Here is a 23,899-nt window from a genome sequence, read left to right as displayed (position 1 = left end):
ATAACTTTTTCTATGTGTTGTGTGATGTTGATTGTATGCATGTGTGTGTACCCCTGTGTATGTGTGTCTTTAGCAATATATCTTTGGCCAGGTACACAGTACTTTGAAAAACTGGTATGTACTCAACATAAATCATGTATTCTTTCTAATGGGAGTGTACTTTACTATTCTTCCTACTCTTTATTTGTAAATATTTAATAAAGATGGGGGGCACATTTTTGTATACCACTTTGTATACCACTTTGTATACCACTGTCTGTCAGAATTTCACATTATTAATTACAGTATAAATCTTGAATTGTTAAATGATTGAGTAGGAGCAACCAAGAATAAAGGAGATTTTTGTGTTAAAAAAAATAAAAAAAGAGGCAGAGTTTCGACTGGCTTTGAGCCGCGCAGGTCTGTGGGACCACAAAGGTGGATCAGTATCAGATCCGGGCAGTGACTGGACCTGGGTCCTTGGAAACCACAAAGTCGAGACAGGTGGAGAATTTGTGTGCTTCGTGTGGGTGCTTGTGTCTGCAATAACCCCAGGTCAGTCGCTCTCCCACCCTGGCCCCATCGTCATGGTCACTGGCCTCTTGCTGACCCTTCAGGATATTCTGAGTACACCCTCCTCCAGGCCGGCAGTAGGTGTTATCAGGCAGTAAATGTGAAGCATGACCACTAGCCTTTGCCTGGGCATTTGACAGACATCACTAATCGATCACCCATCTCTTCCCCACAGAGAGCTTCAGAAAGCCAGTACCAATCCACCCAACCCCGCACGGAGCGGACACCCACTTCTGCTGTCTCCCCAGAAAGTACCTTGTGGCTTAGAAGCAGTGGCTGAGTCGAGAGGCACGGCGCTGGGGGCCAGCGTAGGTCTGGTGGGTGTGTTGACCACCGGGCTCTGGGGGCTGGTGGGCCAGGCGGTGCTGGGGATGGCTGGGGCAGGAGCCGCCGTGGGGGCCAGAGGCTTGCTCGCAGCGGCAATGGCCTCCAGGATCCAGTCACGCAGCCTGGTCACTCGGGCGTACACCCCCGGACGCCGGGCTTCTGCACAGCCAATTCCCCAGCTCACAATGCCAGCCAGGAAGAACCTTCCGGAGGGCTCCTCGCAGACCAGGGGGCCCCCCGAGTCACCCTGGGAGACAAAGGCACACCCTCAGGAGGGGTCGGGGCTCCCTGGCTGCAGCCAGTCCCAATCCCAGAGCCACATGGTCAGAGAAGGAGCCCTGGTTGGGGGCCTCCTCCCCACGCGCTCACAGAGCACACGTGGGCTGATACACATCTCGGAACCTCAGTCTCCTCTTCTAAAAAAATAAAATAGGACAGTTGGACTATGAGATCTCTAAGACCTCTTTCAGTTCTACCACTGGCAGTTAAAAACCCAACCCAAATAAACAATATCCCCTTCTCTCCTTAGCCCAGCAGACCTTGGGTAATGTCACCAGTGGCTTAGGAACCTCCAATCATCATGCAGCGTCCTCCTGCAGGGCCGCATCTGCCTTCACTCATCCTGTCTTGCTATCCTTTGCCTTCTCACACCCAGCTTACCGTGACTCTTTCATCCTTAAACACAAGCTCACTCTTACTATTTCCCGCTGTTTTCTCCAGCTTCTGGCACTGATGTGGTACCCTGAGCACATGTAGCAGCCGCTCCCCACCCACCAGGCCTTAGAAAGGAGAGCAAAGATATAAACTAAAAAGAAAAAGGAAATCCACAGCCATGTGACAAACCAAGCAGAGGAAATCTTGGTGGTGGACCAGCAACAGAAGACTCCCCCTTCCGGGGAGAGGGGAACCTCGGGTGGGAAACCTGGGGGCCTTTCCCAGCCACCTCAGGGGCTGGCAAGGCATCGTCTGGCGCCTCTGGCTTCTTTCCCAGGCACCGGGCTCACCTGGCAGGAATCCACCTTCCCATCCAGGTAGCCGGCACACAGCATCCTGTCGGTGAGCGAGTGGCCATACAGGCTGGCGCACAGGGCCTGGTCCAGCAGCTCTACGGTGGCTTTCTGCAGCATCTCCGGCTTGACGACTGCCCAGCATGGGGAGAAACAAGCAGGGTGAGCACTCCAGGACCCTGGCAGCCACCCCGAGCCAGGAGGCTGAGCTGCTGCAGCCCCAGGTCAGAAATAAGCCAAGTCCATCAATGCCCACTGACCACCCTCTCAGCCTGGACAGCTAAGTGACATCAAAGTTAACGCCCCAAGACTAGGCTCCTCCCCTCCCCTCCCCAAACCTGCCCGCCCTGAGCTCCCCCTTACCTGCTGGAATCTTTTCTTAGCCCAGCCGTAGCCCCATCTTGGCTAAACATTAAATCAGATTACGTAGCCTTTTCCTCAAATACTCCAGGGTGTTCCCCCCCCACACCCGCCCAGCTCAATCCAAGTACCCAAGCTTGGATCACCTACCCTGGCACCCCAGGCCCTTTGCACATGCCGTTCTGGCTGCCTAGAATGCTTGTCCCTGCAGAATCTGTCCGCTTTCCTCCTCTCATCTCCTATTTTAAATTGCAGCCCCCTCCCCTCAACCCCTGCCTTATTTTTCTCCATTCTGTACATCACCATTTGCCACTTATCTTGTTCATTATCTACTGCCCCCTGGAATTGTTCTGTCTGGGTATGGTAGCCACATGAGACTATTTAAATGCAGACGGAAATTCATTACAATGAAGTGAAATGTAAAGCTCGGTTTCTTGGTAGCGCTAGCCCGTGTCATAGGGCTGCTGGCCCCCGTTGTGGACGGTACCGATGTGGTTTGTGTCCACCACTGAGGGAAGTTTTATTGGGAGGTGCTGGTCTGGACTGGGGGCTCCATGTGAACAGGGGTTTCTGTCTGATTTGCTTCCTGCCCAGTCCCTGGAGTAGGAAGCCTGGTCTTAGCTGAAGTGTCACCATCTCAGGCCCTTTCCTAAAGCTGTCCCCGCCCCCAACTCATTTTTCCTACTGGTTTCCTTCCCAGCATTTATCACCATCAGGTTACAGTCGATATGAGGCAGTTCTGTTCTATAAAATTACCCAAACACTGAATCAGTGAACACTGCCCCGCTGCTCCAGGGGATACACGGGGTCAGGTTCCTGAGAGCCTCTGGTTACAGCCGATCCATACGTACATAACCTCATGATGGTACGTGTTTCTGCTTAAAGACACTTCACTTAACATACATTGTTGATTCGTTAACACTGAGCTCACAGCCCACTGCACTGTTGCCTGAATCTAACACACGTACTTTCTGCCCATAAGGCATATCCCAGCCCTCCTGCACTTAGGACGCTAGCCAGCACTTCAGCTCTATGCTTGGGGCCTGTTTAGATTTTGTGAAACCTGCCACAAAAAGCACAAAAATGCAGGAAAAAAAGTGGCAGTAAACAGACCACGAAAAGGACACTGGTTTCCAGTCTGAGCTGAACCAAGAGGCAGGGCATTGCCCAGCTCCACCTCAGCTGGGAACGACTCAAATTGCACATCAGGGAACAATCACAGATTCTGCCCCCACGAGTATCCACTTGGGGAGACAAATTAATTTTAGCGAGTAGGCGAATTCGCAAATACAGAATCCGCGGCTAATGAGGCCGGACTGTGTGTTGCTTGCTGGGTTGGGCTTTGCTGGCTGCCTGGAGAAGCTGCAGGCGGTAGGTGCTTACGGAAATCCTCCTTGAGGTAGCCCCAGCCCGAGATCAGACACTTCTTCCGGGGCGGGAAGACGTGCACGGCGGCCGGGAGGCACACGGGCTGCACGTGCCTGCTGAACGTCAGGGGGCCACCTAGCTCGAGCACCGCCACGTCGAAGTCGGCCGTGTCAGAGTTGTAGAAGGGGTGCGTGATGATCCGGGCCACTCGGGCCCGCACCGTGCTGGCCTCCGAGCCGCTGAGGTAGGTGCTGCCCGCGTAAGCCACCCACTCGGTGGGGTCTTGGAATCTGCAGAGCAGACAAACCCCCGCTCAGAGGCCCACCAAGGATGGGGCCAGAGGGTGAGGAGGGCAAGGCACTCACCCAGTGGGCAACTGTTAAGGAGGCGCCTCAAAACGCAGCCATCGAGACTAATAATGATATTTTCGGACTTCCCTGGTTTCGCAGTGGTTAAGAATCCGCCTGCCAATGCAGGGGACACGGGTTCGAGCCCTGGGCCGGGAAGATCCCACGTGTCGCGGAGCAACTAAACCTGTGCGCCACAACTACTGAAGCCTGCGCGCCTAGAGCCCGTGCTCTGCAACAAGAGAAGCCACCGTGCTGAGAAGCCGCGCACCACAATGAAGAGTAGCCCCCGCTCGCCGCAACTAGAGAAAGCCTGCGCGCAGCAACGAAGACCCAATGCAGCAAATAAGAATAATAATATTTTCATGCAACATTGTCAAAAATCAGAATGATCACAAAAAAAAAACCCCAAAAAACACTCAAAACATGGTGCACGAATTATCAGTATTTTAAACAAAGACAGGATCCAACAGGGCTGGGATTAGGATGAGGCGAGTGAGGCCTTGAATATGGATTGGCTACTAGATAACATTGCGTGGCTGTTTTTAATTTTCACGGGTGTTATAGTGGTATGTGGGTATGTGAGAGACTCTTTTGTCTATTTGCACAAATGCATGCGGGAGATTTGGAGGCAATGTGTCATGATGTTTTCTACTTAATTTCAAATGGTTTGGCAAAGATACATATGTATGAATGTGTGTGTGAATAATTACAGATGCAGATAGATGGAGAGTGGGAGAAAAAACAAATACAGTGAAATAATAATAACTTTTGAAATCAGATACTGGCACATGGGTGTTTGTTGTCCTATTTTTTCATCTTTTCTACTTAAATATATGCGTAATAAAAATATTAAGAGAAACAAAATTTAAAACGATAAAAAAAGCAACGCTTCTTGCCCTGAATGTCATTGCTTATGTGACCTGTGTCCACCAGACCGTCACTTCCTGGGGCAGCTTTCCCTGGGATTCCCAGCAGGCTGTTCCATTAGTGACCCTGGGGCAATTCGTAGGTAATGGTTTCCCAGGGGAACCCATGCTTCCTGTTGCCCTGTCCTGTCCCCGAGGACTCCTCAGATGGAAATAACCAAATAGCAATGCCTGGCACTGCCAGAGGCTTCCAGAACCTTCTCCCACCTTTGGTGAGCTCCATTCTGATTGGCCACTCTCATTGTTAAAGATTCTGACCACCCTCAACAACAAAAAACAGCCCAATTCAAAACTGGGCAAAGGGACTTCCCTGGTGGCACAGTGGTTAAGAATCTGCCTGCCAATGCAGGCGACAGGGGTTCGAGCCCTGGGCCGGGAAGATCCCACGTGCCGCGGAGCAACTAAGCCCGTGCACCACAACTACTGAGCCTGTGCTCTAGAGCCTGTGAGCCACGACGACTGAAGCCTGTGTGCTTTAGGGCCTGCGTGCTCTAGGGCCTGCGTGCCGCAACTACTGAGCCCGCGTGCTACAACTACTGAAGGCCACGCGCCTAGAACTTGTGCTCCGTAACAAGAGAAGCCACTGCAGTGAGAAGCCTGTGCACTGCAACAAAGAGTAGCCCCCGCTCGCCACAACTAGAGAAAGCCTGCACGCAGCAAGGAAGACACAACACAGCCAAACAAACAAAACTGGGCATTGCTCCAAAGAAGATGGAGCAATGTCACACAAATGTCACACAAATGGCCAATAAGCACATGAAAAGACGCTCAACATCACTAATCATTAGGGAAATGCAAATCAAAGCCACAGTGAGATATTACTGCACACCCATTAGGACGGCTATTATTAAAAACAAACAGGGCTTCCCTGGTGGTGCAGTGGTTGAGAGTCTGCCTGTCGATGCAGGGGACTTGGGTTCGTGCCCCGGTCCGGGAGGATCCCACGTGCCGCGGAGCAGCTGGGCCCGTGAGCCATGGCTGCTGGGCCTGCGCGTCCGGAGCCTGTGCTCCGCAACGGGAGAGGCCACAACAGTGACAGGCCCGCGTACCGCCAAAAAAAAAAAAACAAAGTAACAAGTAATGGCCAGGATGAGGAGAGACTGGGAGATCAGCCAAGATGACGGAGTAGAAAGACCCTGAGCTCACCTCCTCTCAGGAGCACACCCAAATCACAACTACCTGCAGAACCACCATCGATGAAAAAGACTGGAACCTACCAGAAAAGATCTTCTCCAACTAAAGACAGAGAGAAGGAACCACAAGATGAGAAGGAAGGGCGGCGGACTCACGATATGATCAGATCCCATGCCCCCTGGTGGGGGACCCACGAACTGGAGAAGAATTATGTTGCAGAGGTTCTCCCACAGGAGCGAGAGATCTGAGCCCCATGTCAGGCTCACCAGCGGTCCAGCACCAGGAAGAGGGTCCCCCAGAGCATTTGGCTTCGGAGGCCCACAGAGCTAACCGCAGGAGCCCCACAGGACCGGGGGAAATAGAGGCTTCACTCCTAAAGGACACACAGAGAATCCCACGTGCACCGGGACCCGGGGCAGAAGCAGTCATGTGATTGAAGCCTGGACCAAACCTACCTGCTGGCCTTGGAGGGTCTCCTGGGGAGGCAAGGCGGGGCGGCCATGGGTCGCCCTGGGGACGTAATTTTGGCGGCCGCCATCTTGGCTCTTTAGTGCGGAGACCCGGCCCCACCCAATAGCCCACAGGCGCTAGTGCTGGGACGCCCCAGGCCAATCAACTAACTGGGCAGGGACACAGCCCCACCCATCAACAGACAGGCTGCCTTAGACCCGCCTGAGCCCACAGCCCTGCCCACCAGAGGGCCGAGACCCAGCTCCGCCCACCAGTGGGCGGACACCAGATGCAAGAAAACCCGCCCCGCCCCCCCCCCCCCCCCACAATGCTCTGAAACGAGCTCTGGGATCCCTGGGCACTGCAGCCAGACTCCAGGAACCAGCTCTGCCTGCCAGTAGTCTGGCACTAACCCCAGGATCTGGCTTCACCTGCCAGTGGGTGGGCAACAGCCCCAGAGTCTTCAGGACCCTGACTCCATCCACCAGTGAACCAGCACTAGCCCCGGGCCCCCTAGGATCCCGCAACCGGCTATCCTGTGACCAAGCCCCGCTCAACTGCAGCCAGCAGCATCCACATAAGACAGGGTCTGGCAGCCAACCAAGCCTACCAGACCACCCACACAGTCAGCCTGCGACAACAGAAGGACCCACGCAGCCCTCTTAGAGGGAACCCCTAGAGCATGTAGTTTGGGTGATGAGCGGGGAGTGCACCGCGGGATGCATAGGACGTGTCCTACAGAGGCCACTTCTCCAAGGTTGAGAAACGTAACTAACCTACCACACACACATAAAAATACAAACAGCAACTTAGACAAAATGAGGTGACAGAGGGACATGTTTCAGACAAAGGAACAAGATAAAACCCCAAAAGGAGAACTAAGTGAGGTAGAGATAGGCAACCTACCTGAGAAAGAGTTCAGGGTAATGATCGTAGATGATCACAGAACTCAGGAGAGGAATGGATGCACAGAGTAAGAAGTTAGACATTTTAAACAAAGAGAAAATATAAAGAACAACCAAACAGAGATGAAGAATACAATAACTGAAATGAAACATACAGTAGAAGGAATCAAAAGGAGACTAAATGAGGCAGAAGAACACATCAGTGAGCTGGAAGACAAAGTAGTGGAAACCAGTGCCACCAAACAGAAAAAAGAAAAAAAGAATGAAAAGAAATGAGGACAGTTTAACAGACACTAGGACAACATCAATCATGCTAATATTCACATTATAGGGGTCCTAGAAGGAGAAGACAGAGAAAGGGCCTGAGAAAATATTTGAAGAGATAATAGCTGAAAACCTCCCTAACTTGAGAAAGGAAACAGTCACCCAAGTCCAGGAAGCATAGAGGGTCCCATACGGGATTAACCCAAATAGTAACAAACCAAGACACATCATAATCAAAAAGACAAAAATTAAAGAGAGAATATTAAAAGCAGCAAGGGAGAAGGAACAAATAACATACAAGGGAACTCCTGTAAGACTATCAGCTGAATTTTCAGCAGAAACTCTGCAGGCCAGAAGGGAGTGGCATGATGTATTTAAAGTGATAAAAGGGAAAAGCCTACAACCAAGAATACTCTACCCAGCAAGGCTCTCATTCAGATTTGATGGAGAGATCAAAAGCTTTACAGACAAGCAAAAGCTAAAAGAACTCAGCACCACCAAACCAGCTTTACAACAAATGTCAAAGGAACTTCTCAAGGATGTGGAGAAATAGGAACCCTTGTGCACTGCTGGTGGGAATGGAAAATGGGGCAGCCACTGTGGAAAACAGGATGGTGTTTCCTCAAAAGGGTAAACACAGAATCACCATATGACCCAGCAATTCCACCTCTGAGTTTATACCCAAAGCAATTGAAAGTTGTGACTCAGATACTTGCACACCCATGTTCACAGCAGCATTATTCACAACAGCCAAAAGGTGGACACAACCCAAGTGCCTGTCGACGGATGAATGAATAAACACATGTCCATCCACACACTGGACTATTATTTGGCCATGAAAGGGAAAGAAGCAGTGACACACGGTACAACGTGGATGAACCTTGAAAACAGGTTAAGTGAAATGTCAGTCACAAAAGGACAAGTACTGTCTGATTCCACTCACAGGAGGTCCCTGGGGGAGTCAGATCCATAGAGACAGGAAGTAGATGGTGGTGGCCAGGGGCTGGGGGAGGGGCTGGGGAGTCAGGGTTTAAAAGGGATAGAGTTTCAGTTTGGGAGGATGAGAAAGTTCTGGAGATGATGGTGGGGATGGTTGCCCAACAGTGTGAGTGTGCCTAATGCCACCGAGCTGTGCACTTAAAAATGGTAAATTTATGTTATATATATTTTGCCACAATTTAAAAAAATTAATGCATTCAGATTTAACAAAAAGAAAAGAGAGGGAGGGACTTCCTTGGCGGTCCAGTGGTTAAGAATCTGCCTTCCAATGCAGGGGACATGGGTTCAATCCCTAGTCAGGGAACTAAGATCCCACATGCCACGGGGCAACTAAACCCACGTGCCACAACTAGAGAGCCCACACGCCGCAACGAAGAGCCCGCGCTCCGCAACGAAAGTTCCCACGCGCCGCAACTAAGACCCGACACAGCCAAATAAATAAATAAATAGTTTTTAAAAAGGAGAGGGAAGGAAGGAGGGAGGGAGGGAGGGAGCGAGGGAGGAAGGGAGGGAGGAAGGAAGGAAGGAAATAAGTTCCAAGGGGCTCTGAAGACACCCAGGAAAGGTGGCATTCCCAGAGTGGAAGGTAGGTGTGATACAGGGGTGGGGTGGGCTCTGAGCCCTCGGGGACGTGCACTCACTCATTGAAGCAGTGGGCAGCAGACACCAGCCACCTGGCGCCAATGATGGCGGCCCCACAGAAGTGTTCGTTGTTTTCTCGGAGGCTGACTTGCCAAGGGAACTCCCCTGGGGACGCCTCCACACCGCCCACAATCCTGCCGGCTGTCCTCCAGCCAGGCTGCAAACCACAGTCTGCAAGACAGAGATCACTATCCAGGACCCCAAGAAGGCAGGAGTGTGGCCACGTTCCTGGCACATCTGTCTGCAGTCTGTTGTCCCCATGGCCCCCGCATTCAAAGAATGCCAAAGATGCCAGCAAACCACCAGAAGCTGGGAGGCCACATGGAACAGATCCTCCCTCACGGCCTCAGAAGGAACCGACCCTATGGACACCTTGATCTCGGACTTCTAGCCTCCAGAGCTGGGAGAGAATACATTTCTGTTGTTTAATCCACTCAGCCTGAGGTCCTGTGATTCAGCAGCTCTTGGACAATCATACCCTAAAGGTAGCTATGTGGATGCTACATACCTATGTGACGAACCCCCAACACAAACCCTGGACACCAAGCCTGGGGGGAGCTCCCCTGGTTGGAAGTACTTTGAGTGTGTTGTCACATATGATGCTGGGAGAATGAGTTAAGCGCTGTCCACATGACTCCACTGGGAGAGGATAATTGGAAGCTTGCTTGAGCTTGGTCTCTCCTGGACTTTGCACCTTTTGCTTTGCTGATTTTCGTCTGTATCCTTTCACTGTAATAAGCTATAACTACGCATATAACAGCTTTACTGAGTTCTGTGACTCCTTCTCGTGAATCACTGAATCTGAAGGAGTCTTGGGGACCCCCCGACCACACCTGCCAATTTCAATCAACCTCTATATCATCCTCCACAGCCAGGTACCAGACGCTATGAATGTCTCCCTCACCATGTATTCTGCAAGTTTCAAAATCTTTATATGTCCATCTTTTCATAGGATGCTGTGTCTCTCTGTTTATTTAGTCTGCTTTTATGTCCTTCAGCAATGGTTTGTAATTCTATATAATTATTATTATATACAGGACACAAGTTTATTTTATTTTGTTTTGCTATTAATCAAGAGTATGATTCTTTCCATTATATCTTCTAACCTGTTATTAATTGTATAAAGCGAAACAAGAGCTTTTTTTATGTTAGTATTTATCTTATCTTCCCCTTATTGTTGAACTGTCTTATTTTTCTGATATCCTTTTAGTTAATTTATTGATTCATTTAGATAATCAAATTCAAATTATGATAGTTTTCCTTCTTCCTTTCCAATACTTAAACCACTGTTCTCACCTTACTGCACGGGCTAGCATTGCTAGAAAAATGTTGACTACTCTTACAGCATTTCAATTGTAATTTTCCCTTGCTCAAATCCTTTTGGTGACTCCCCACTACCTACAGGACAGACCCCCCAGTTCCTGGCATTCAAGGCTTCCCACGGTTTGACCTGATTTTTTTCTCCTTCTCACCCGAGGCTCTCCACTCCACACACCTCAAGGTCTCCCTTCTCTGCTTGCTGCTCATGTTTCCTGTCATATCACAGGTGCCCACTCCCTTTCTCTGCCCAGCTCAGTGAATGCCAGGACCATGTGTCTGTGTGTGATGGGCACAGTGGGCCAGAGAACCAGCACTTGAACCTGGAAAGGGGACATAGCCCAGAAAACAGGCCAGACAGGCGGACTGACCACAGTGGGCCTCATCGGAGCCATCAGAGCAGTCCGCTGTGTCATCACACTCCGGGTTCACCTTTGTCACACACTGGCTGTTCCCGCAGGAAAAGGCATTCCCTGGACAGTGACCTGAGGGCAGACAAGAACCACGTTCCTGACCTCACTCCATCTCTCCTGCCTGCTCTCCACGCGGAAACTCTAGAGCGTGGAAGGCATCTCTTCTCTACTTCCTTTTCTCTGAATGTTTCTGAAATAATTTTCTCAGAATTAGTACAGAGATGTAACACATGAGAATGCTAGTCAGCACCGGGGCCAGGGCTATGCAATCTAAGCATATGTGTGCCATGTATGTACTTTTACATTTCTATCAGCCACGTTTTATTTATTTATTAATTTATTTTAATTTATTTATTATTTGGCTGCGTTAGGTCTTCCTTGCTGCGTGCAGGCTTTCTCTAGTTGCAGCGAACGGGCGCTAATCTTTGTTGTGGTGCGTGTGCTTCTCATTGTGGTGGCTTCTCTTGTTGCGGAGCACAGGTTCTAGGCACGTGGGCTTCAGTAGTTGTGGCACGCAGGCTCAGTAGTTGCGGCTCGCGGGCTCTAGAGCGCAGGCTCAGTAGTTGTGGCACACGGGCTTAGTTGCTCTGCGGAATGTGGGATCTTCCTGGACCAGGGATCGAACCCGTGTCCCCTGCATTGGCAGGCGGATTCTTCACCACTGCACCACCAGGGAAGTCCTGCCTTGTTTTTAAAAAGTAATAGGGGGACTTCCCTGGTGGCTCAGTGGATAAGACTCTGAGCCCCCAGTGCAGGGGGCCCAGGTTAAATCCCTGGTCAGGGAACTAGATCCCACATGCATGCCACAACTAAGAGTTCACAAGCCACAACTAAGGAGCCAGTGAGCCTCAATTAAGGAGCCCACGTGCCACAACTAAGGAGCCGGCAAGCCGCAACTAAGGAGCTGGCAAGCCACAACTAACGAGCCCGCCTGCTGCAACTAAGACCTGGTGCAACCAAATAAATAAAGAAAAAAAAATTTTTTTTAAGTAAGAAATAGGTGAAATTAATTTTAAAAATTGTAATAAAGTACACATAACATAAAATTTGCCACTGAAGTGTAGGTTCACATTTGGGGCCATTCTCTGGGGGGGCCATCCTGGGCACTGTGGGATGTTGAGAAGCACCCAGGCCCCACTCACTGAATGCCAAGAGCACCCCTCATCGTGACAACCACAGATGTCCCCAGACATCACCCTGTGTCCCCTGGGGAGGCAGGATCACCCCTAGTTGGGGACCATTGATGTAAAGCTAAATAAATGTATCCGTAGATGTGTCATGAGCCGTCTGGGAGGAAAGTCACCAAAATAGTAAAAGCAATGAGATTCCAGGTGATACCTACTCTTTTTTCTTTTTTTTCCCCCAAACTGTTTTTTGTCTTTTCTTTTAATAACAACTTTCTATCACTTAAAAACAAAACAAAAACAATAATGCCTTCTCTTAATCATGCTTGGCTCTGAATAATTCAAAGTGCCTCATTTTTAAATCGTCTGCTCACAGAGATATACATTCTTTTTCATATTCTTTTCCATTATGGCTTATCACAGGATATTGAATATAGTTCCCTGTGCTATACAGTAGGACATCATTGTTTATCCATCCTATGTATAATAGTTTGTATCTGCTAATCCCAAACTCCCAGTCCTTCCCTCCCCCACCCCCCTCCCCCTTGGCAACCACAAGTCTATTCTCTATGTCCATGAGTCTGTTTATGTTTTGTAGATAGGTTCGTGTCATATTTTAGATTTCACATATAAGTGATATCTGTCTTTTTCTGACTTACTTCACTTAAGTATGATAATCTCTAGGTCCATCCATGTTGCTTTAAATGGCATTATTTCATCCTTTTTTATGGCTGAGTAGTATCCCATTGTACATATATATACCACGTCTTCTTTATCCATTCATCAAAACATACCTGATTTTAAGTCTCTTTCTGTCAGCAGCCCCTTCTGGCTTCCTGCAGCAAAACGGAGAAGAGATATAAGCTCATTTAGCGAGCACTGAGGTTCTTTGACATCGTATTGCAAAGCAGTGGTCGGCGCTGTCCACCTGGGATCCACTTAAATTCTGACTTAAATCAGCAAAGGTGAAATCAGATGAAATATTCCATTCCTCACGATAAGAGCTCAACAGCTGCGTGGGGCAGGTGGCTGCCAGAGTGGATGGCGCCGACCCAAAACATTTCCATCCCCGCAGAAAGCTCTCTTAGTGCTGGCGAGGTTACTGAGACTCATTGAGTGTGTCAGGAGTGGTGGAGAGGGGACTGTAAATGTCCTGCAGGGCAAGGTCAAGGCAACAATTTTAAAATCTGAGCAGTCTGACCTCATGCGTGGCTCTCAAATCACAACACACAGCAATCCTAGAATTTTAGAGCATAACATTTACCCTTATTTCTATACCAGGGGCCAGGAGCCAAATCCGGCCCACCACTTGTTTTTGTAAATAAAGTTTTATTGATACACAGTGGTGTCCATTTGTTTATATAGTGTCTTTGCTGCTTTTGTGCTATAATAGCTGAGTTGAGCCATCTGGACAGAGACCCAATCGGTGGCAAAGATGAAAATATTTATAGGTTGCCACCCCCTGGTCTAGACCATAGAGGGTAAAGCCATGGGTATATGTTTCCTTGTCACCGAGAGGGGCGATTATGGAAAACCTCAAGTTTCATGCAATTTTCAGTCAGCTCCCCTTCCCCAGCATGTCCCTCCAGCCCCTCCCAACGTTGCCCTGTCTCTGGGGCCACTCGCCTGTGAGCTGGGCAGACACGATGGTGCCATAGGGGGCCAGGGGGATGCCGCGGCCCTGCAGCCTCTCTCGGAGTCCCCGCTGCAGCAGCTCCTCCTCCAGGCCCGGGCTCGGTGTCCGCAGGGCCGGCTGTGTAAAGTGCAGCCGAAAACGCACCAGGATGCTGGCGTTGCCCTCCCTGCGGGGAGGACACTGGCCCTTGAGAGGGAGGGCGCCTCTCGGCTGGAATCTTCTGCAATCTCTCGGGCAACCACCAAGCTTCCTCCACCTCCAAGGAGGCCCCAACTCACCAGTAACTGAGCACCGTGCAGCCCACACAGCTGGCCTCCAACTCTGTCTCCCGAAAGCTGCTGACAAACTACAACGGAAACAACCGTAGCAAATGTGAGACCCTGTGGAGACTCCCTGGCGGGAGAGCTGGGAAGGGAATGGAAAAGCATCTCCTCTTCAACTCCACGTGTGCGGCCAACTCACAGAACTAAGAGACAGGACAGGCATCTCGAAGTCGTGCCTATGAAAATATAGCTCCACCAACAGATGATGGAAAAACCCCACGTGGTCCCTCCACACCCGGGAGCATCACTCAGCCATGAAAAGAGGTGAAGCCCTGACACTCGCTACCACGTGGACGGACCCTGAGAACACGACGCTCAGTGAGTGAAGCCAGACACAGAAGGACACACAGTGTGTGATTCCATTGGTGGGAAACATCCAGAACAGGCCGATCCACAGACACAGAGAGTGGGTTCGTGGTTGTCAGGGGCTGCGGGAGAAGGGAAGGGGGTGACTGCTGATGAGGGTGGGGTTTCCTTTTCGGGTGATGGAAGGTTCTGGAATTAGAGGTGATGGTGGCACAGCTCTGTGAATGTACTAAATGCCACTGAATCAGTCACTTTAAAAGTGGACAATTTTAGGGAATTCTCTGGCAGTCCAGTGGTTAGGACTCGGTGCTTTCACTGCCGGGGGCCCGGGTTCAATCCCAGGTTGAGAAATTAAGATCCCACAAGCTACACAGCATGTCCAAAAGAAAAAAAATAATAAAGAAAAGGCTAATTTTATGTTATGTGAATTTTACATTAAAAAAAAAATTCTGTGGCTGAGCCCACTTTGTGCAAGCAGACGCTATCAGGAAGGTCCTTGTCCTTCATGTGCTGTTAGGGTGACCACTGTCCGCGTCTCCTAGGATTGTCTCGGTTTGGGCACCGAAGGGCCCACATTTCTCCCCTCGGCAGCTCATGTCACCCACAAGTAGGGTGACCACGTAACCCCGTTTATCTGCTCTCCCAGTGTAGTCACTGACAGCGTCCCTGTCCCCTGGCAGAATGTCCTGCTTAGGTGCTAACTCCTATGGTCACCATCCTCACTCCCTAAACACACGGGATGCATGGTCACGCCTGTTCATTCACTCGTCTAAAACACCCTTAATCCAATTTGCTTCTCTGAACCGCACCCTCTGAGTCCATATCCCCACTGCCCACACCCAGACCTGCACTGTCCTGTAGAACGTTCCACAAATTTCCAAAATGTTCTACACCTGCCTTGCCCCATATGGCAGCCGCTGGCCACATGTAGAAACTGAGCATTTGAAATGTGGCTGGTGCTACAGAGGAACTGATTTTCACATTTTGTTCAATTTTAATTAATTCACGCTTCAATTTCAAAACGGATATTTGATTCAGTCACTGGAAGATTCTTAAGTATATTTGGAGCATCTTGGGTCTGTAAATGTTACAAATTCTAAGTATGGACGGAGTTTTCCCAGTGGAAGCTCAGTATCCACCCTGAGATGTGAGTGTAAAAGACACACCAGGTTTGGGGGACTTCCCTGGTGACACAGTGGTTAAGAATCCACCTGCCAATGCAGGGGACATGGGTTCAACAGCTACTGAAGCCTGCGCGCCTAGAGCCCGTGCTCTGCAACGAGAAGCCACCGCAATGAGAAGCCTGCACAACGCAACTAGAGAAAGCCCGCTTGCAGCAACAAAGATACAACGCAGCCAAAAAATAAATAAACTTAAAAAAAAAAAGACACACCAGGTTTGGAAGCCTCAATACAAAGGAAAGAATGTGAAATATCTCATTAATACCTGCTTTATATAGGTTGATGACATGTTGAAATGATAACATTTTGGATATTCTGGGTTAAATAAAATGTATTATTAAAAATAATCTTACCTGTTTCTTTTTACTTTTTTTTTTAAAAAGTGGCTACCAGAAAATGTTAAATTACATGGGGCTTCTGTTACATTTCTACTGGACAATGCTGCTTTAAGATAAGGGATTGAGATTAGCAATACGGCCCATGTGCTGAATTAGAATCATTGCCTGTTTTTGCACAGATCATGGACAAGAATGGTTTTTACATTTTTAAATGTAAAAAAAACAAAAGAAAAATATTTCATGGTGCATGAAAATGGTATGAAATGCAAATTTCAGTGTCCATAAATAGAGGTTTATTGGCACATGGCCACGCCCACTTATCCATGTCATCTATGGCGGCTTTCAGGCTACAACACAAGGCCCAGCAGTCAAGACAGACTCTCTGGCCCCCAAAAGCCAAAAATATTGACCATCTGGCCTTATTACGGGGAAAGTTTGCTGACTCCTGGTCTAGATGATGGTGACTCCTAACTGTCCCCCTGCTTCTCTAACATCTTATCACACATTTAAAATGAATCCTTACCTAGTCACCTTTCTCTTTCCCTTAGGATAAAATTTTAAACAATGTTTTAAAAGTCACCTACCTTAAAAACTCACCTTTTACAAGTGTACAATTAGATGGGTTTTAGTATATTCACAGAGTTGTACAACCTCATCACAATTTTAAAACATTCTCATGACCCCAAAAGAAGCCCCATCCCCATCAGCAGTCACCCCCATCCTCTCCCCAGCCCCTGACAATGAGGAATCCACTCTCTGTGTCTGTGGATCTGCCTGTTCTGGACGTTTCCCATCAATGGAATCACACACTGTGGGTCCTTCTGTGTCTGGCTTCTCTCACTGAGCATCTTGTTCTCAAGGTCTGTCCACGTTGTAGCGAGTGTCAGTGCTTCTTTCCTTTTCATGACTGAGTGATGCTCCCGTGTGTGTGGAGGGACCACAGCTGTTTATCCATCATCTGTTGATGGACATTTGGGTTGCTTTCACTTTGGGGCTGTTATGAATCACGCTGCCATGGACATTCGTGTACAAGTTTCTGTGTGGACTCACGGTTTTGTTTTTCTGGGGCAGACACCCAGGAGCGGAATTGCTGGGTCAGATAGTAACTCCATTTTTTTTTTTTTTTAAGATGTTGGGGGTAGGAGTTTATTAATTAATTTATTTATTTTTGCTGTGTTGGGTCTTTGTTTCTGTGTGAGGGCTTTCTCTAGTTGTGGCAAGCGGGGGCCACCCTTCATTGTGGTGCACGGGCCTCTCACTGTCGCGGCCTCTCTTGTTGCGGAGCACAGGCTCCAGACACGCAGGCTCAGTAGTTGTGGCTCACGGGCCTAGTTGCTCCGCGGCATGTGGGATCCTCCCAGACCAGGGCTCGAACCTGTGTCCCCTGCATTAGCAGGCAGATTCTCAACGACTGCACCACCAGGGAAGCCCAGTAACTCCATTTTTAACCTTTGGAGAAACTGCCAGACTGTTTTCCACAGTGGCTGCCCCTTTTCATATTCCCACCAGCTACGTAGGAGGGTTCTGATTTCTCTACCGAAATGCAGTTTACAACCTTTTTTTTTTTTTTTTTTCTTTTTGCGGTATGCGGGCCTCTCACTGTTGTGGCCTCTCCCGTTGCGGAGCACAGGCTCCGGACGCGCAGGCCCAGCGGCCATGGCTCACGGGCCCAGCCGCTCCGCGGCATATGGGATCCTCCCAGACCGGGGCACGAACCCGTATCCCCTGCATCGGCAGGCGGACTCTTAACCACTGCGCCACCAGGGAGGCCCAGTTTACAACCTTTCAACGTGGCCTACGGATCCTGCAGCAGTCAGTTCCCATCGAATGCTACCCTCCCCTGCATTCTGTAATGCATCAGCCCCTGCCCTGTTCACCCCATGGGGCCCCCTCCCTACCTCAGAGGCTGCCTGGGCCCCCCATTGCTCTGCTGCCTCAGTCAGAGCCCCTGGCCTCCCACTTGGCCCCCCCTGGCTCCCAGAACCCTCACCAGCGTTTCCAGAGTGGGCGTCAGCATGCGGTAATAGTCTGAGGTCTCCTGCCGCAAGCTGGGGGCAAACCGGATCCCTCGCAGCTCGGCTGTGTGCTCCACATTGACACCCTGTGTAGAGAGGGAGGCTGCGGACAAGACCAGGGCCCCGTGAGAGCGCCCACCTGCAGGGGCAGGGCTCAGCCAAGCCGGCCTCCAAGGCCCCCCCATCACCCTGGGGCAGTCACCCCCAACAAACGGGGGGTGGGCTGACTTCCCAGGGGTTCAGTGATTATTAACAGTGCTCCCTTATCAGCTCTCACCCATTACCCCCCAAAGGCACCCAGGTACACAAAGCCCCAGGCATCCCCAGGTTTCCTTAAGGGGAAGACTGGATCCTAGCCAAAAATGGCTGAAATGGCCTCAGAAGGAAGACCTTCCCTCGACTTTGGGACAATTCCCACCTCCTCCCTGGGAATGGGCACCAAATACCCCAGGGGCACAGCCAGGGGTACCAGGACCCTCGAACCCCGGCCCATGACACCACCCTCTGAATAATAGTTTCCAACGGTTGTCAAAAGTACACAACAGCAAAGAAGAACAGTCAAAAGTACACAACAGCAAAGAAGAACAGTCATAAAATGTAAAGAATACAACCCTACATGATACATGAAGACATGTGTTTCTAACTGTCGAAAATATGTGAGACTGGCAAAGGGGTCCATCAGTCAAAAATGATCATAATCACAAAATTAAAAGACTAGAAGTAGGGAGTTCCCTGGTGGTCCAGTGTTTAGGACTCAGCGCTTTCACTGCTGGGGCCTGGGTCCAACCCCCGGTCAGGGAACTAAGATCCCACAATCCATGTGGTATGGCCAGAAAAAAAAAATTTTTTTTTAATTAAAAAATAGAAGTAGCAGCCACCTACACTGTGAAAGCTGGCTCCCAGCTCTATTTATTTAAATGAATATTCAACCAGCTCGATATTTAGATATTTATTTATTTAATAGATAGAAGAGTCTAAAGTAATTCTAAAATTGGTTTGTTTTCTCATGCAAGGAACTAAAAAGAAAGAAAACAAGAACCCTGCTGTGTAGACCCATGTGCTTATGTTCTGAGCCCCAAATAAGCCTCACACTTTCCCTCTGAAATAACCATGGGCTCCCAGGCAACTGGAGAAACAGCCCAGCAAGGGCCCGTGTAAAATTTTATACTTCCAAATAAAACTTTGAGCTGTCTGGGAAGGGGACAAATTTGAATTGTAATTTAAAAATTGTTTTTAAATTTTAAGTGCTTCTTGGAGCCTTCCTCAGTTTCAGAGGTCCTGCTGGAGATTTTATCTACCTGTTATCCCAAAATGTAGCTGTGCTTCTAGACTGGAGGTGTGCAACTGTCCCCTGTCTCTCCCTAGCGTGAGGACACACGGACACGGACACCCCCCTACCCACGACCACAGAGCCCAATTTTCATGCACTTCACCCCACAGCCACTAGAGGGCCTCTGTCAGCCATGCCAGGCTCCGAGTTAGTCCAGATATTCACAAATATATATATATATTTAAATATATTATATATAATATATATCTTAAATATATTTTTAAAAATACATTTAAAATATATATTTAATATATATATTATATATATATATATATATATATATATATATATATATATATATATCCCACATTGGATCGCCAACTTATTATTTTGCCACATGACAGCATTTTCCCCCCAAACTGCCAGTTACCATCATCATGTCAAGGATGAAAGGTGACCTTTACATCCCCACACAGAACTAGCAAGCTCATCTCAGAAGGAGCCCAGTCCAGAGCAGGGGTTCCCAGCAGAACTTCCCCTGATGATGGAAGGTTCTAGATCTGAGCATCCCCTGCAGGAGCCACGAGCTACTCATGAAATGTGGCTGGTGGGGACGGAGGAACTGGATTTTACCTGTTATTTAATTTAAGCTGATTCAGTCTAAACAGCGCTGGGGCTCAGGGCTACCACGTCGAGGTGTGGGGCAGCCCTGGAATTCTCTGCAGGCGGCAGGGCTCTGTGGACCCTTCCACTGACATAAAAAGACCTTCCTTTGTGTGTTTGTATAACTGCAGCCTCACAGCATTCACCACAGGTCATCATTTCATATGTTTCATTGTAAATAATATGAACGTACGTACATTAGAAGCAAATATGAAGTGGGAGCCACTTTTGACTGTGGGAGGTGAGAAAGTCAACGACTGCTCACTTATACTTTTGGGGACTTTTCAAATTTCTCAAGGTTTCTATTTTTATAAATTTATTTATTATTTATTTTTAGTTTTGGTTGCGTTGGGTCTTCGTTGCTGTGTGCGGGCTTTCTCTAGTTTCGGCAAGCGGGGGCTACTCTTTGTTGCAGTGTGTGGGCTTCTCATTGCGGTGGCTTCTCTTGTTGCAGAGCATGGGCTCTAGGCAAGCGGGCTTCAATAGTTGTGGCGCACAGGCTTAGCTGCTCCACGGCATGTGGGATCTTCCTGGGCCAGGGCTCGAACCTATGTTCCCTGCATTGGCAGGTGGATTCTTAACCACTGCGCCATCAGGGAAGCCCCTCTCAAGGGTTTTTTAAAAGTTCATTTCCCTACTGGTCTCCATTTCACCCTGGTTGTGAATCTTCATTAAGCAACTAAGACCCAGCGCAACCAAATAAAAAATAAATAAATATTTTAAAAACCCAAAATCAAACACATGGTATTAAAAAAAATAAAGAATCCCACTGGTGGGAAACCTGAAATTTGCAGGTATTGCCTTGACACCCAGGCACCCACCACCTAGCCCAGAACTAAGTGCAGCCACACTCAGCACCTGGTCCCATAGCCTTGCTGTTGGGTGGCCTCTCTGTACTGCATGCTCAGCCCTTTGCTCTGGGACACTTTTGAGCCACTCCCAGGCGTCTTAGTGCAAGCTACCTGCTGTGTAGACCCATGCAAGTCTGTGGCCACTCACCCACGAGGACTCCCAGGGTGACCATGACGATGCTGGTGGCCACCATGACCGAGAGGGCTGCCCGGCAGCATGCGGCATCTGTAGCCTGGGTGTCCTTGGTTGCCCTGGGCACTAGCTGTAAGTCACCGGCGGTGGGCTCCATGGCTCCCAAACGTGGGGACGGCAACCTGGAAGCCAGCAGAAAACAGACAGAAAAAGGAGGTCAGAGCTGGGGGCGTTTCTCTTTCCCTAAGCAAGGGTCTTCCTTGTGCAGACGTGACAGCCATCAACAGCGCCCTAGGCATCGGGGGCTCCACGCAAAACATAAAAACGGATTCAACATGATTGCTGGCTGGGCTGGCACACGCGGGATCCCCATGGGGCCCTTGCTGGGAAGAGTATGTATGAGTTTCCTGCAGTTGCTATAACAAATGACAAACCAGTGGCTTAAAGGAACACAGACTTATTATCTTACGGTTCTGGAGGCCAGAGGTCTAGATAATAGAAGGCTGTGTTCCTTCTGGAAGCAGCCGTCTGCAAGCCAGGAAGGGAGCTCCCACCAGAAACCAACACCGCCGACACCTTGATCTTGGATCTCCAGCCTCCAGAAGTGGGAGAGAAAAAATGTCTGTTGTTTAAGCTGCCCCGTCTATGATATTTGTTCTGGCAGCTTGAGGTGACTGAGACAATTGCACAAAGTCCCCACATACCTCACACCCAGCGTCCCTAATATAAAGTCTGGTACCTGTGTCACAATTAATTAACCAATTTTTTTTTTTTTTTGGCTGCATGGCATGCAGGATCTTAGTTCCCTGACCAGAGATCGAACCCACGCCCCCCTGCAGTGGAAGCTTGGAGTCTTAACCACTGGACTACCAGGGAAGTCCCTTAATGAACCAATATTGATACACTATTACTAACCAAAGTCCACAGTGTATTCAGATTTCCTCAGCTTCCCCCTAATTTCCTTTCCTGTCCCAGGACCCCATCCAGGATCCCATGCGACAGTCATCATATGTCCTTGTGACCTCTCTGGGCTATGATGGTTTCTCAGACTTTGTGATGCCCTGGGTAGTCTTGATATTTTGCGGAATGTCCCTCTTTGGGGGTCTGTCTCGTGTTTCTCTCATGGTGAGACTGGGGTGAAGTGGGGGTTGTCTGGTAGACCCCCCCCTCCAGGCCCCACCGTCCACCCCTCCATCTCTGCTCATGGGGTGTCTGAAGCAGCCCCTCCACTCTTGGTCTGGGTGAATGTCTCCTCCTTCAGGAAGCCCTCTTGACCTCTTCCACCCCCAGCTACAGACTGCCCTCTGTCACATCCAGGGAGTATCCTCTCTGCAACCAGCTCTTCCCTGAGATTCCACAGCCATCCATCCCCCTGGAAAATCCTCATCACAAAAGACTCACAAGACACTCAGATATTTGTTGAACGAATACAGCTTGTGGAATAGTCACCTGCATTGGGTTTTGGTTTCCCAGGTGTGCCGTCAGTTGACAGAACACAATCAGACCGTTTTCTAAATGCATTGTGGTTGACAACACAGTCCCAGGGTATACTGACCTCATTTTTCATTTTTTTTGGTCAGATCTCAACTTGATCTTTATTATTATTTATTTATTTATTTATTTATTTTGGCTGCGTTGGGTCTTCATTGCTGCACATGGGCTTTCTCTAGCTGCAGTGAGAGTGGGCTTCTCACTGCAGTGGCTTCTCTTGTTGCAGAGCATGGGTTCTAGGTGCTTGGGGTTCAGTAGTTGTGGCGCGGGTTCTCACTAGTTGTGGCTCGTGGGCTCTAGAGAGCAGGCTCAGTAGCTGTGGCGCATGGGCTTAGTTGCTCTGAGGCATGTGGGATCTTCCCTGACCAGGGCTTGGACCCGTGCCCCTGGAATTGGCAGGCGGATTCTTAACCACTGCACCACCAGGGAAGTCCTGACCTCATCTTAAAGGTAAATGTCTAGTCCAGGGTTGGCTGGCTTCACACCTTGTTTTTATAAATAAAGTTTTATTGAAACACAGATATGTCCATTTGATGACATCAGTGGTTCCTAACTGGGAGCAATTTTGCCCCCAATAGTGACACATGGTGATGTCTGGAGACATTTTGGGTTACTGCGACTGGGGGTGCCCTTGGCATTTGATGGGTGGGGACCGGGGATGGTGCTCCACACCCACAGTGCCCAGGATGGCCCCAGAGAAAGATCCAGCCCAAGATATCAGTGGTGCTGAGTCTGAGAAGCCCAGAGGTATATATTATCTTTGGCTGCCTTCGTGATGCAATGGTGCAGTTGGGTGGTCAAGACAGAGACTGATCTGGCCTGAAAAGCTGAGCATACTTACTCTCTGGCCCTTGAGACACATCTGCCCATCTTGCATAAGGCCATCCCCAGCTGATGAGTCATCACTAATGCTTTGCTGCAGAAGAGGATTTGCAAATATGAATGTCAGAGTTTGCCCTGGTGTCACAATGCAGGTGCCGGCAGAGAAGCCTTCTCCTTCTGCTGGTGGATCACTCTCTTTGGGGTGGTGGATTCACCCCAGGGTGGCCCACAAAATACTGTACCGCGGTAGACTGGCCCACTAGGCACAACCTAGAGCTCGTCAGCCCCTGAGAGATGGAAGGAACACCATGGCAGACAGAATCCAAGATGGCGGCCATGACCTGAGGCCCTCAGTCCTGCAACCACAAGGAACTGAATTCTGTCCACAACCCTGTGAGCTGGGAAGTGGATCCTTCTCTAGTTGAGACTTTGGATGAGATGGCAGCCTCGACTGACACCTTGATGGCTGTCTTGTGGGAGACCCTGAGCAGCAGACCCAGCGAAGCCGTGCCCAGACTACTGACCCACAGACACCAAGAGGTAATAGATGTGTGTTGATTTAAGCCACTAAGTGTGTGGTGATATTGTTTTGTGGCATAGAAAGTAAATACAATGCCACTTCACCCATTAAATGCTATTTGAAAGTCAACTGTTGGGTTCGTTTTTATGAGTCTGAAAATTTTGAGCATTATGCTGATTCTCCGTCGTAACAGTTAACTCTTTTTTTTTTTT

The 23,899-nt window shown here is 49.3% G+C and overlaps 1 protein-coding gene across 2 annotated transcripts in view; it reads right to left on the bottom strand.

Moving 5' to 3' along the window:
- TMPRSS9 (transmembrane serine protease 9) overlaps positions 1-21,011 on the bottom strand; it is a 30,212-nt gene extending 9,201 nt beyond the window's left edge. The window contains exons 1-10 of one of the 2 annotated variants that reach the window (XM_060094711.1): positions 20,870-21,011; positions 17,913-18,040; positions 14,053-14,120; positions 13,761-13,940; positions 12,933-12,970; positions 10,973-11,086; positions 9,284-9,455; positions 3,630-3,904; positions 1,884-2,020; positions 808-1,126 (exon numbers count right to left, since the gene is read on the bottom strand). In XM_060094711.1, the coding sequence (XP_059950694.1) occupies positions 808-1,126; positions 1,884-2,020; positions 3,630-3,904; positions 9,284-9,455; positions 10,973-11,086; positions 12,933-12,970; positions 13,761-13,940; positions 14,053-14,120; positions 17,913-18,040; positions 20,870-21,011 (1,573 nt within the window). The remainder of the gene's footprint in view (positions 1-807; positions 1,127-1,883; positions 2,021-3,629; positions 3,905-9,283; positions 9,456-10,972; positions 11,087-12,932; positions 12,971-13,760; positions 13,941-14,052; positions 14,121-17,912; positions 18,041-20,869) is intronic. The other variant, XM_060094712.1, reaches the window with a different exon arrangement.
- Between the last annotated feature and the right edge of the window lie 2,888 nt (positions 21,012-23,899).

The sequence above is a fragment of the Mesoplodon densirostris genome, chromosome 3 (assembly GCF_025265405.1).
Source record: "Mesoplodon densirostris isolate mMesDen1 chromosome 3, mMesDen1 primary haplotype, whole genome shotgun sequence".
NCBI classification, from domain to species: domain Eukaryota; kingdom Metazoa; phylum Chordata; class Mammalia; order Artiodactyla; family Ziphiidae; genus Mesoplodon; species Mesoplodon densirostris.
The sequence above is the reverse complement of the archived record's forward strand: the minus strand, read 5'-3'. Positions and strand labels throughout refer to the sequence as shown.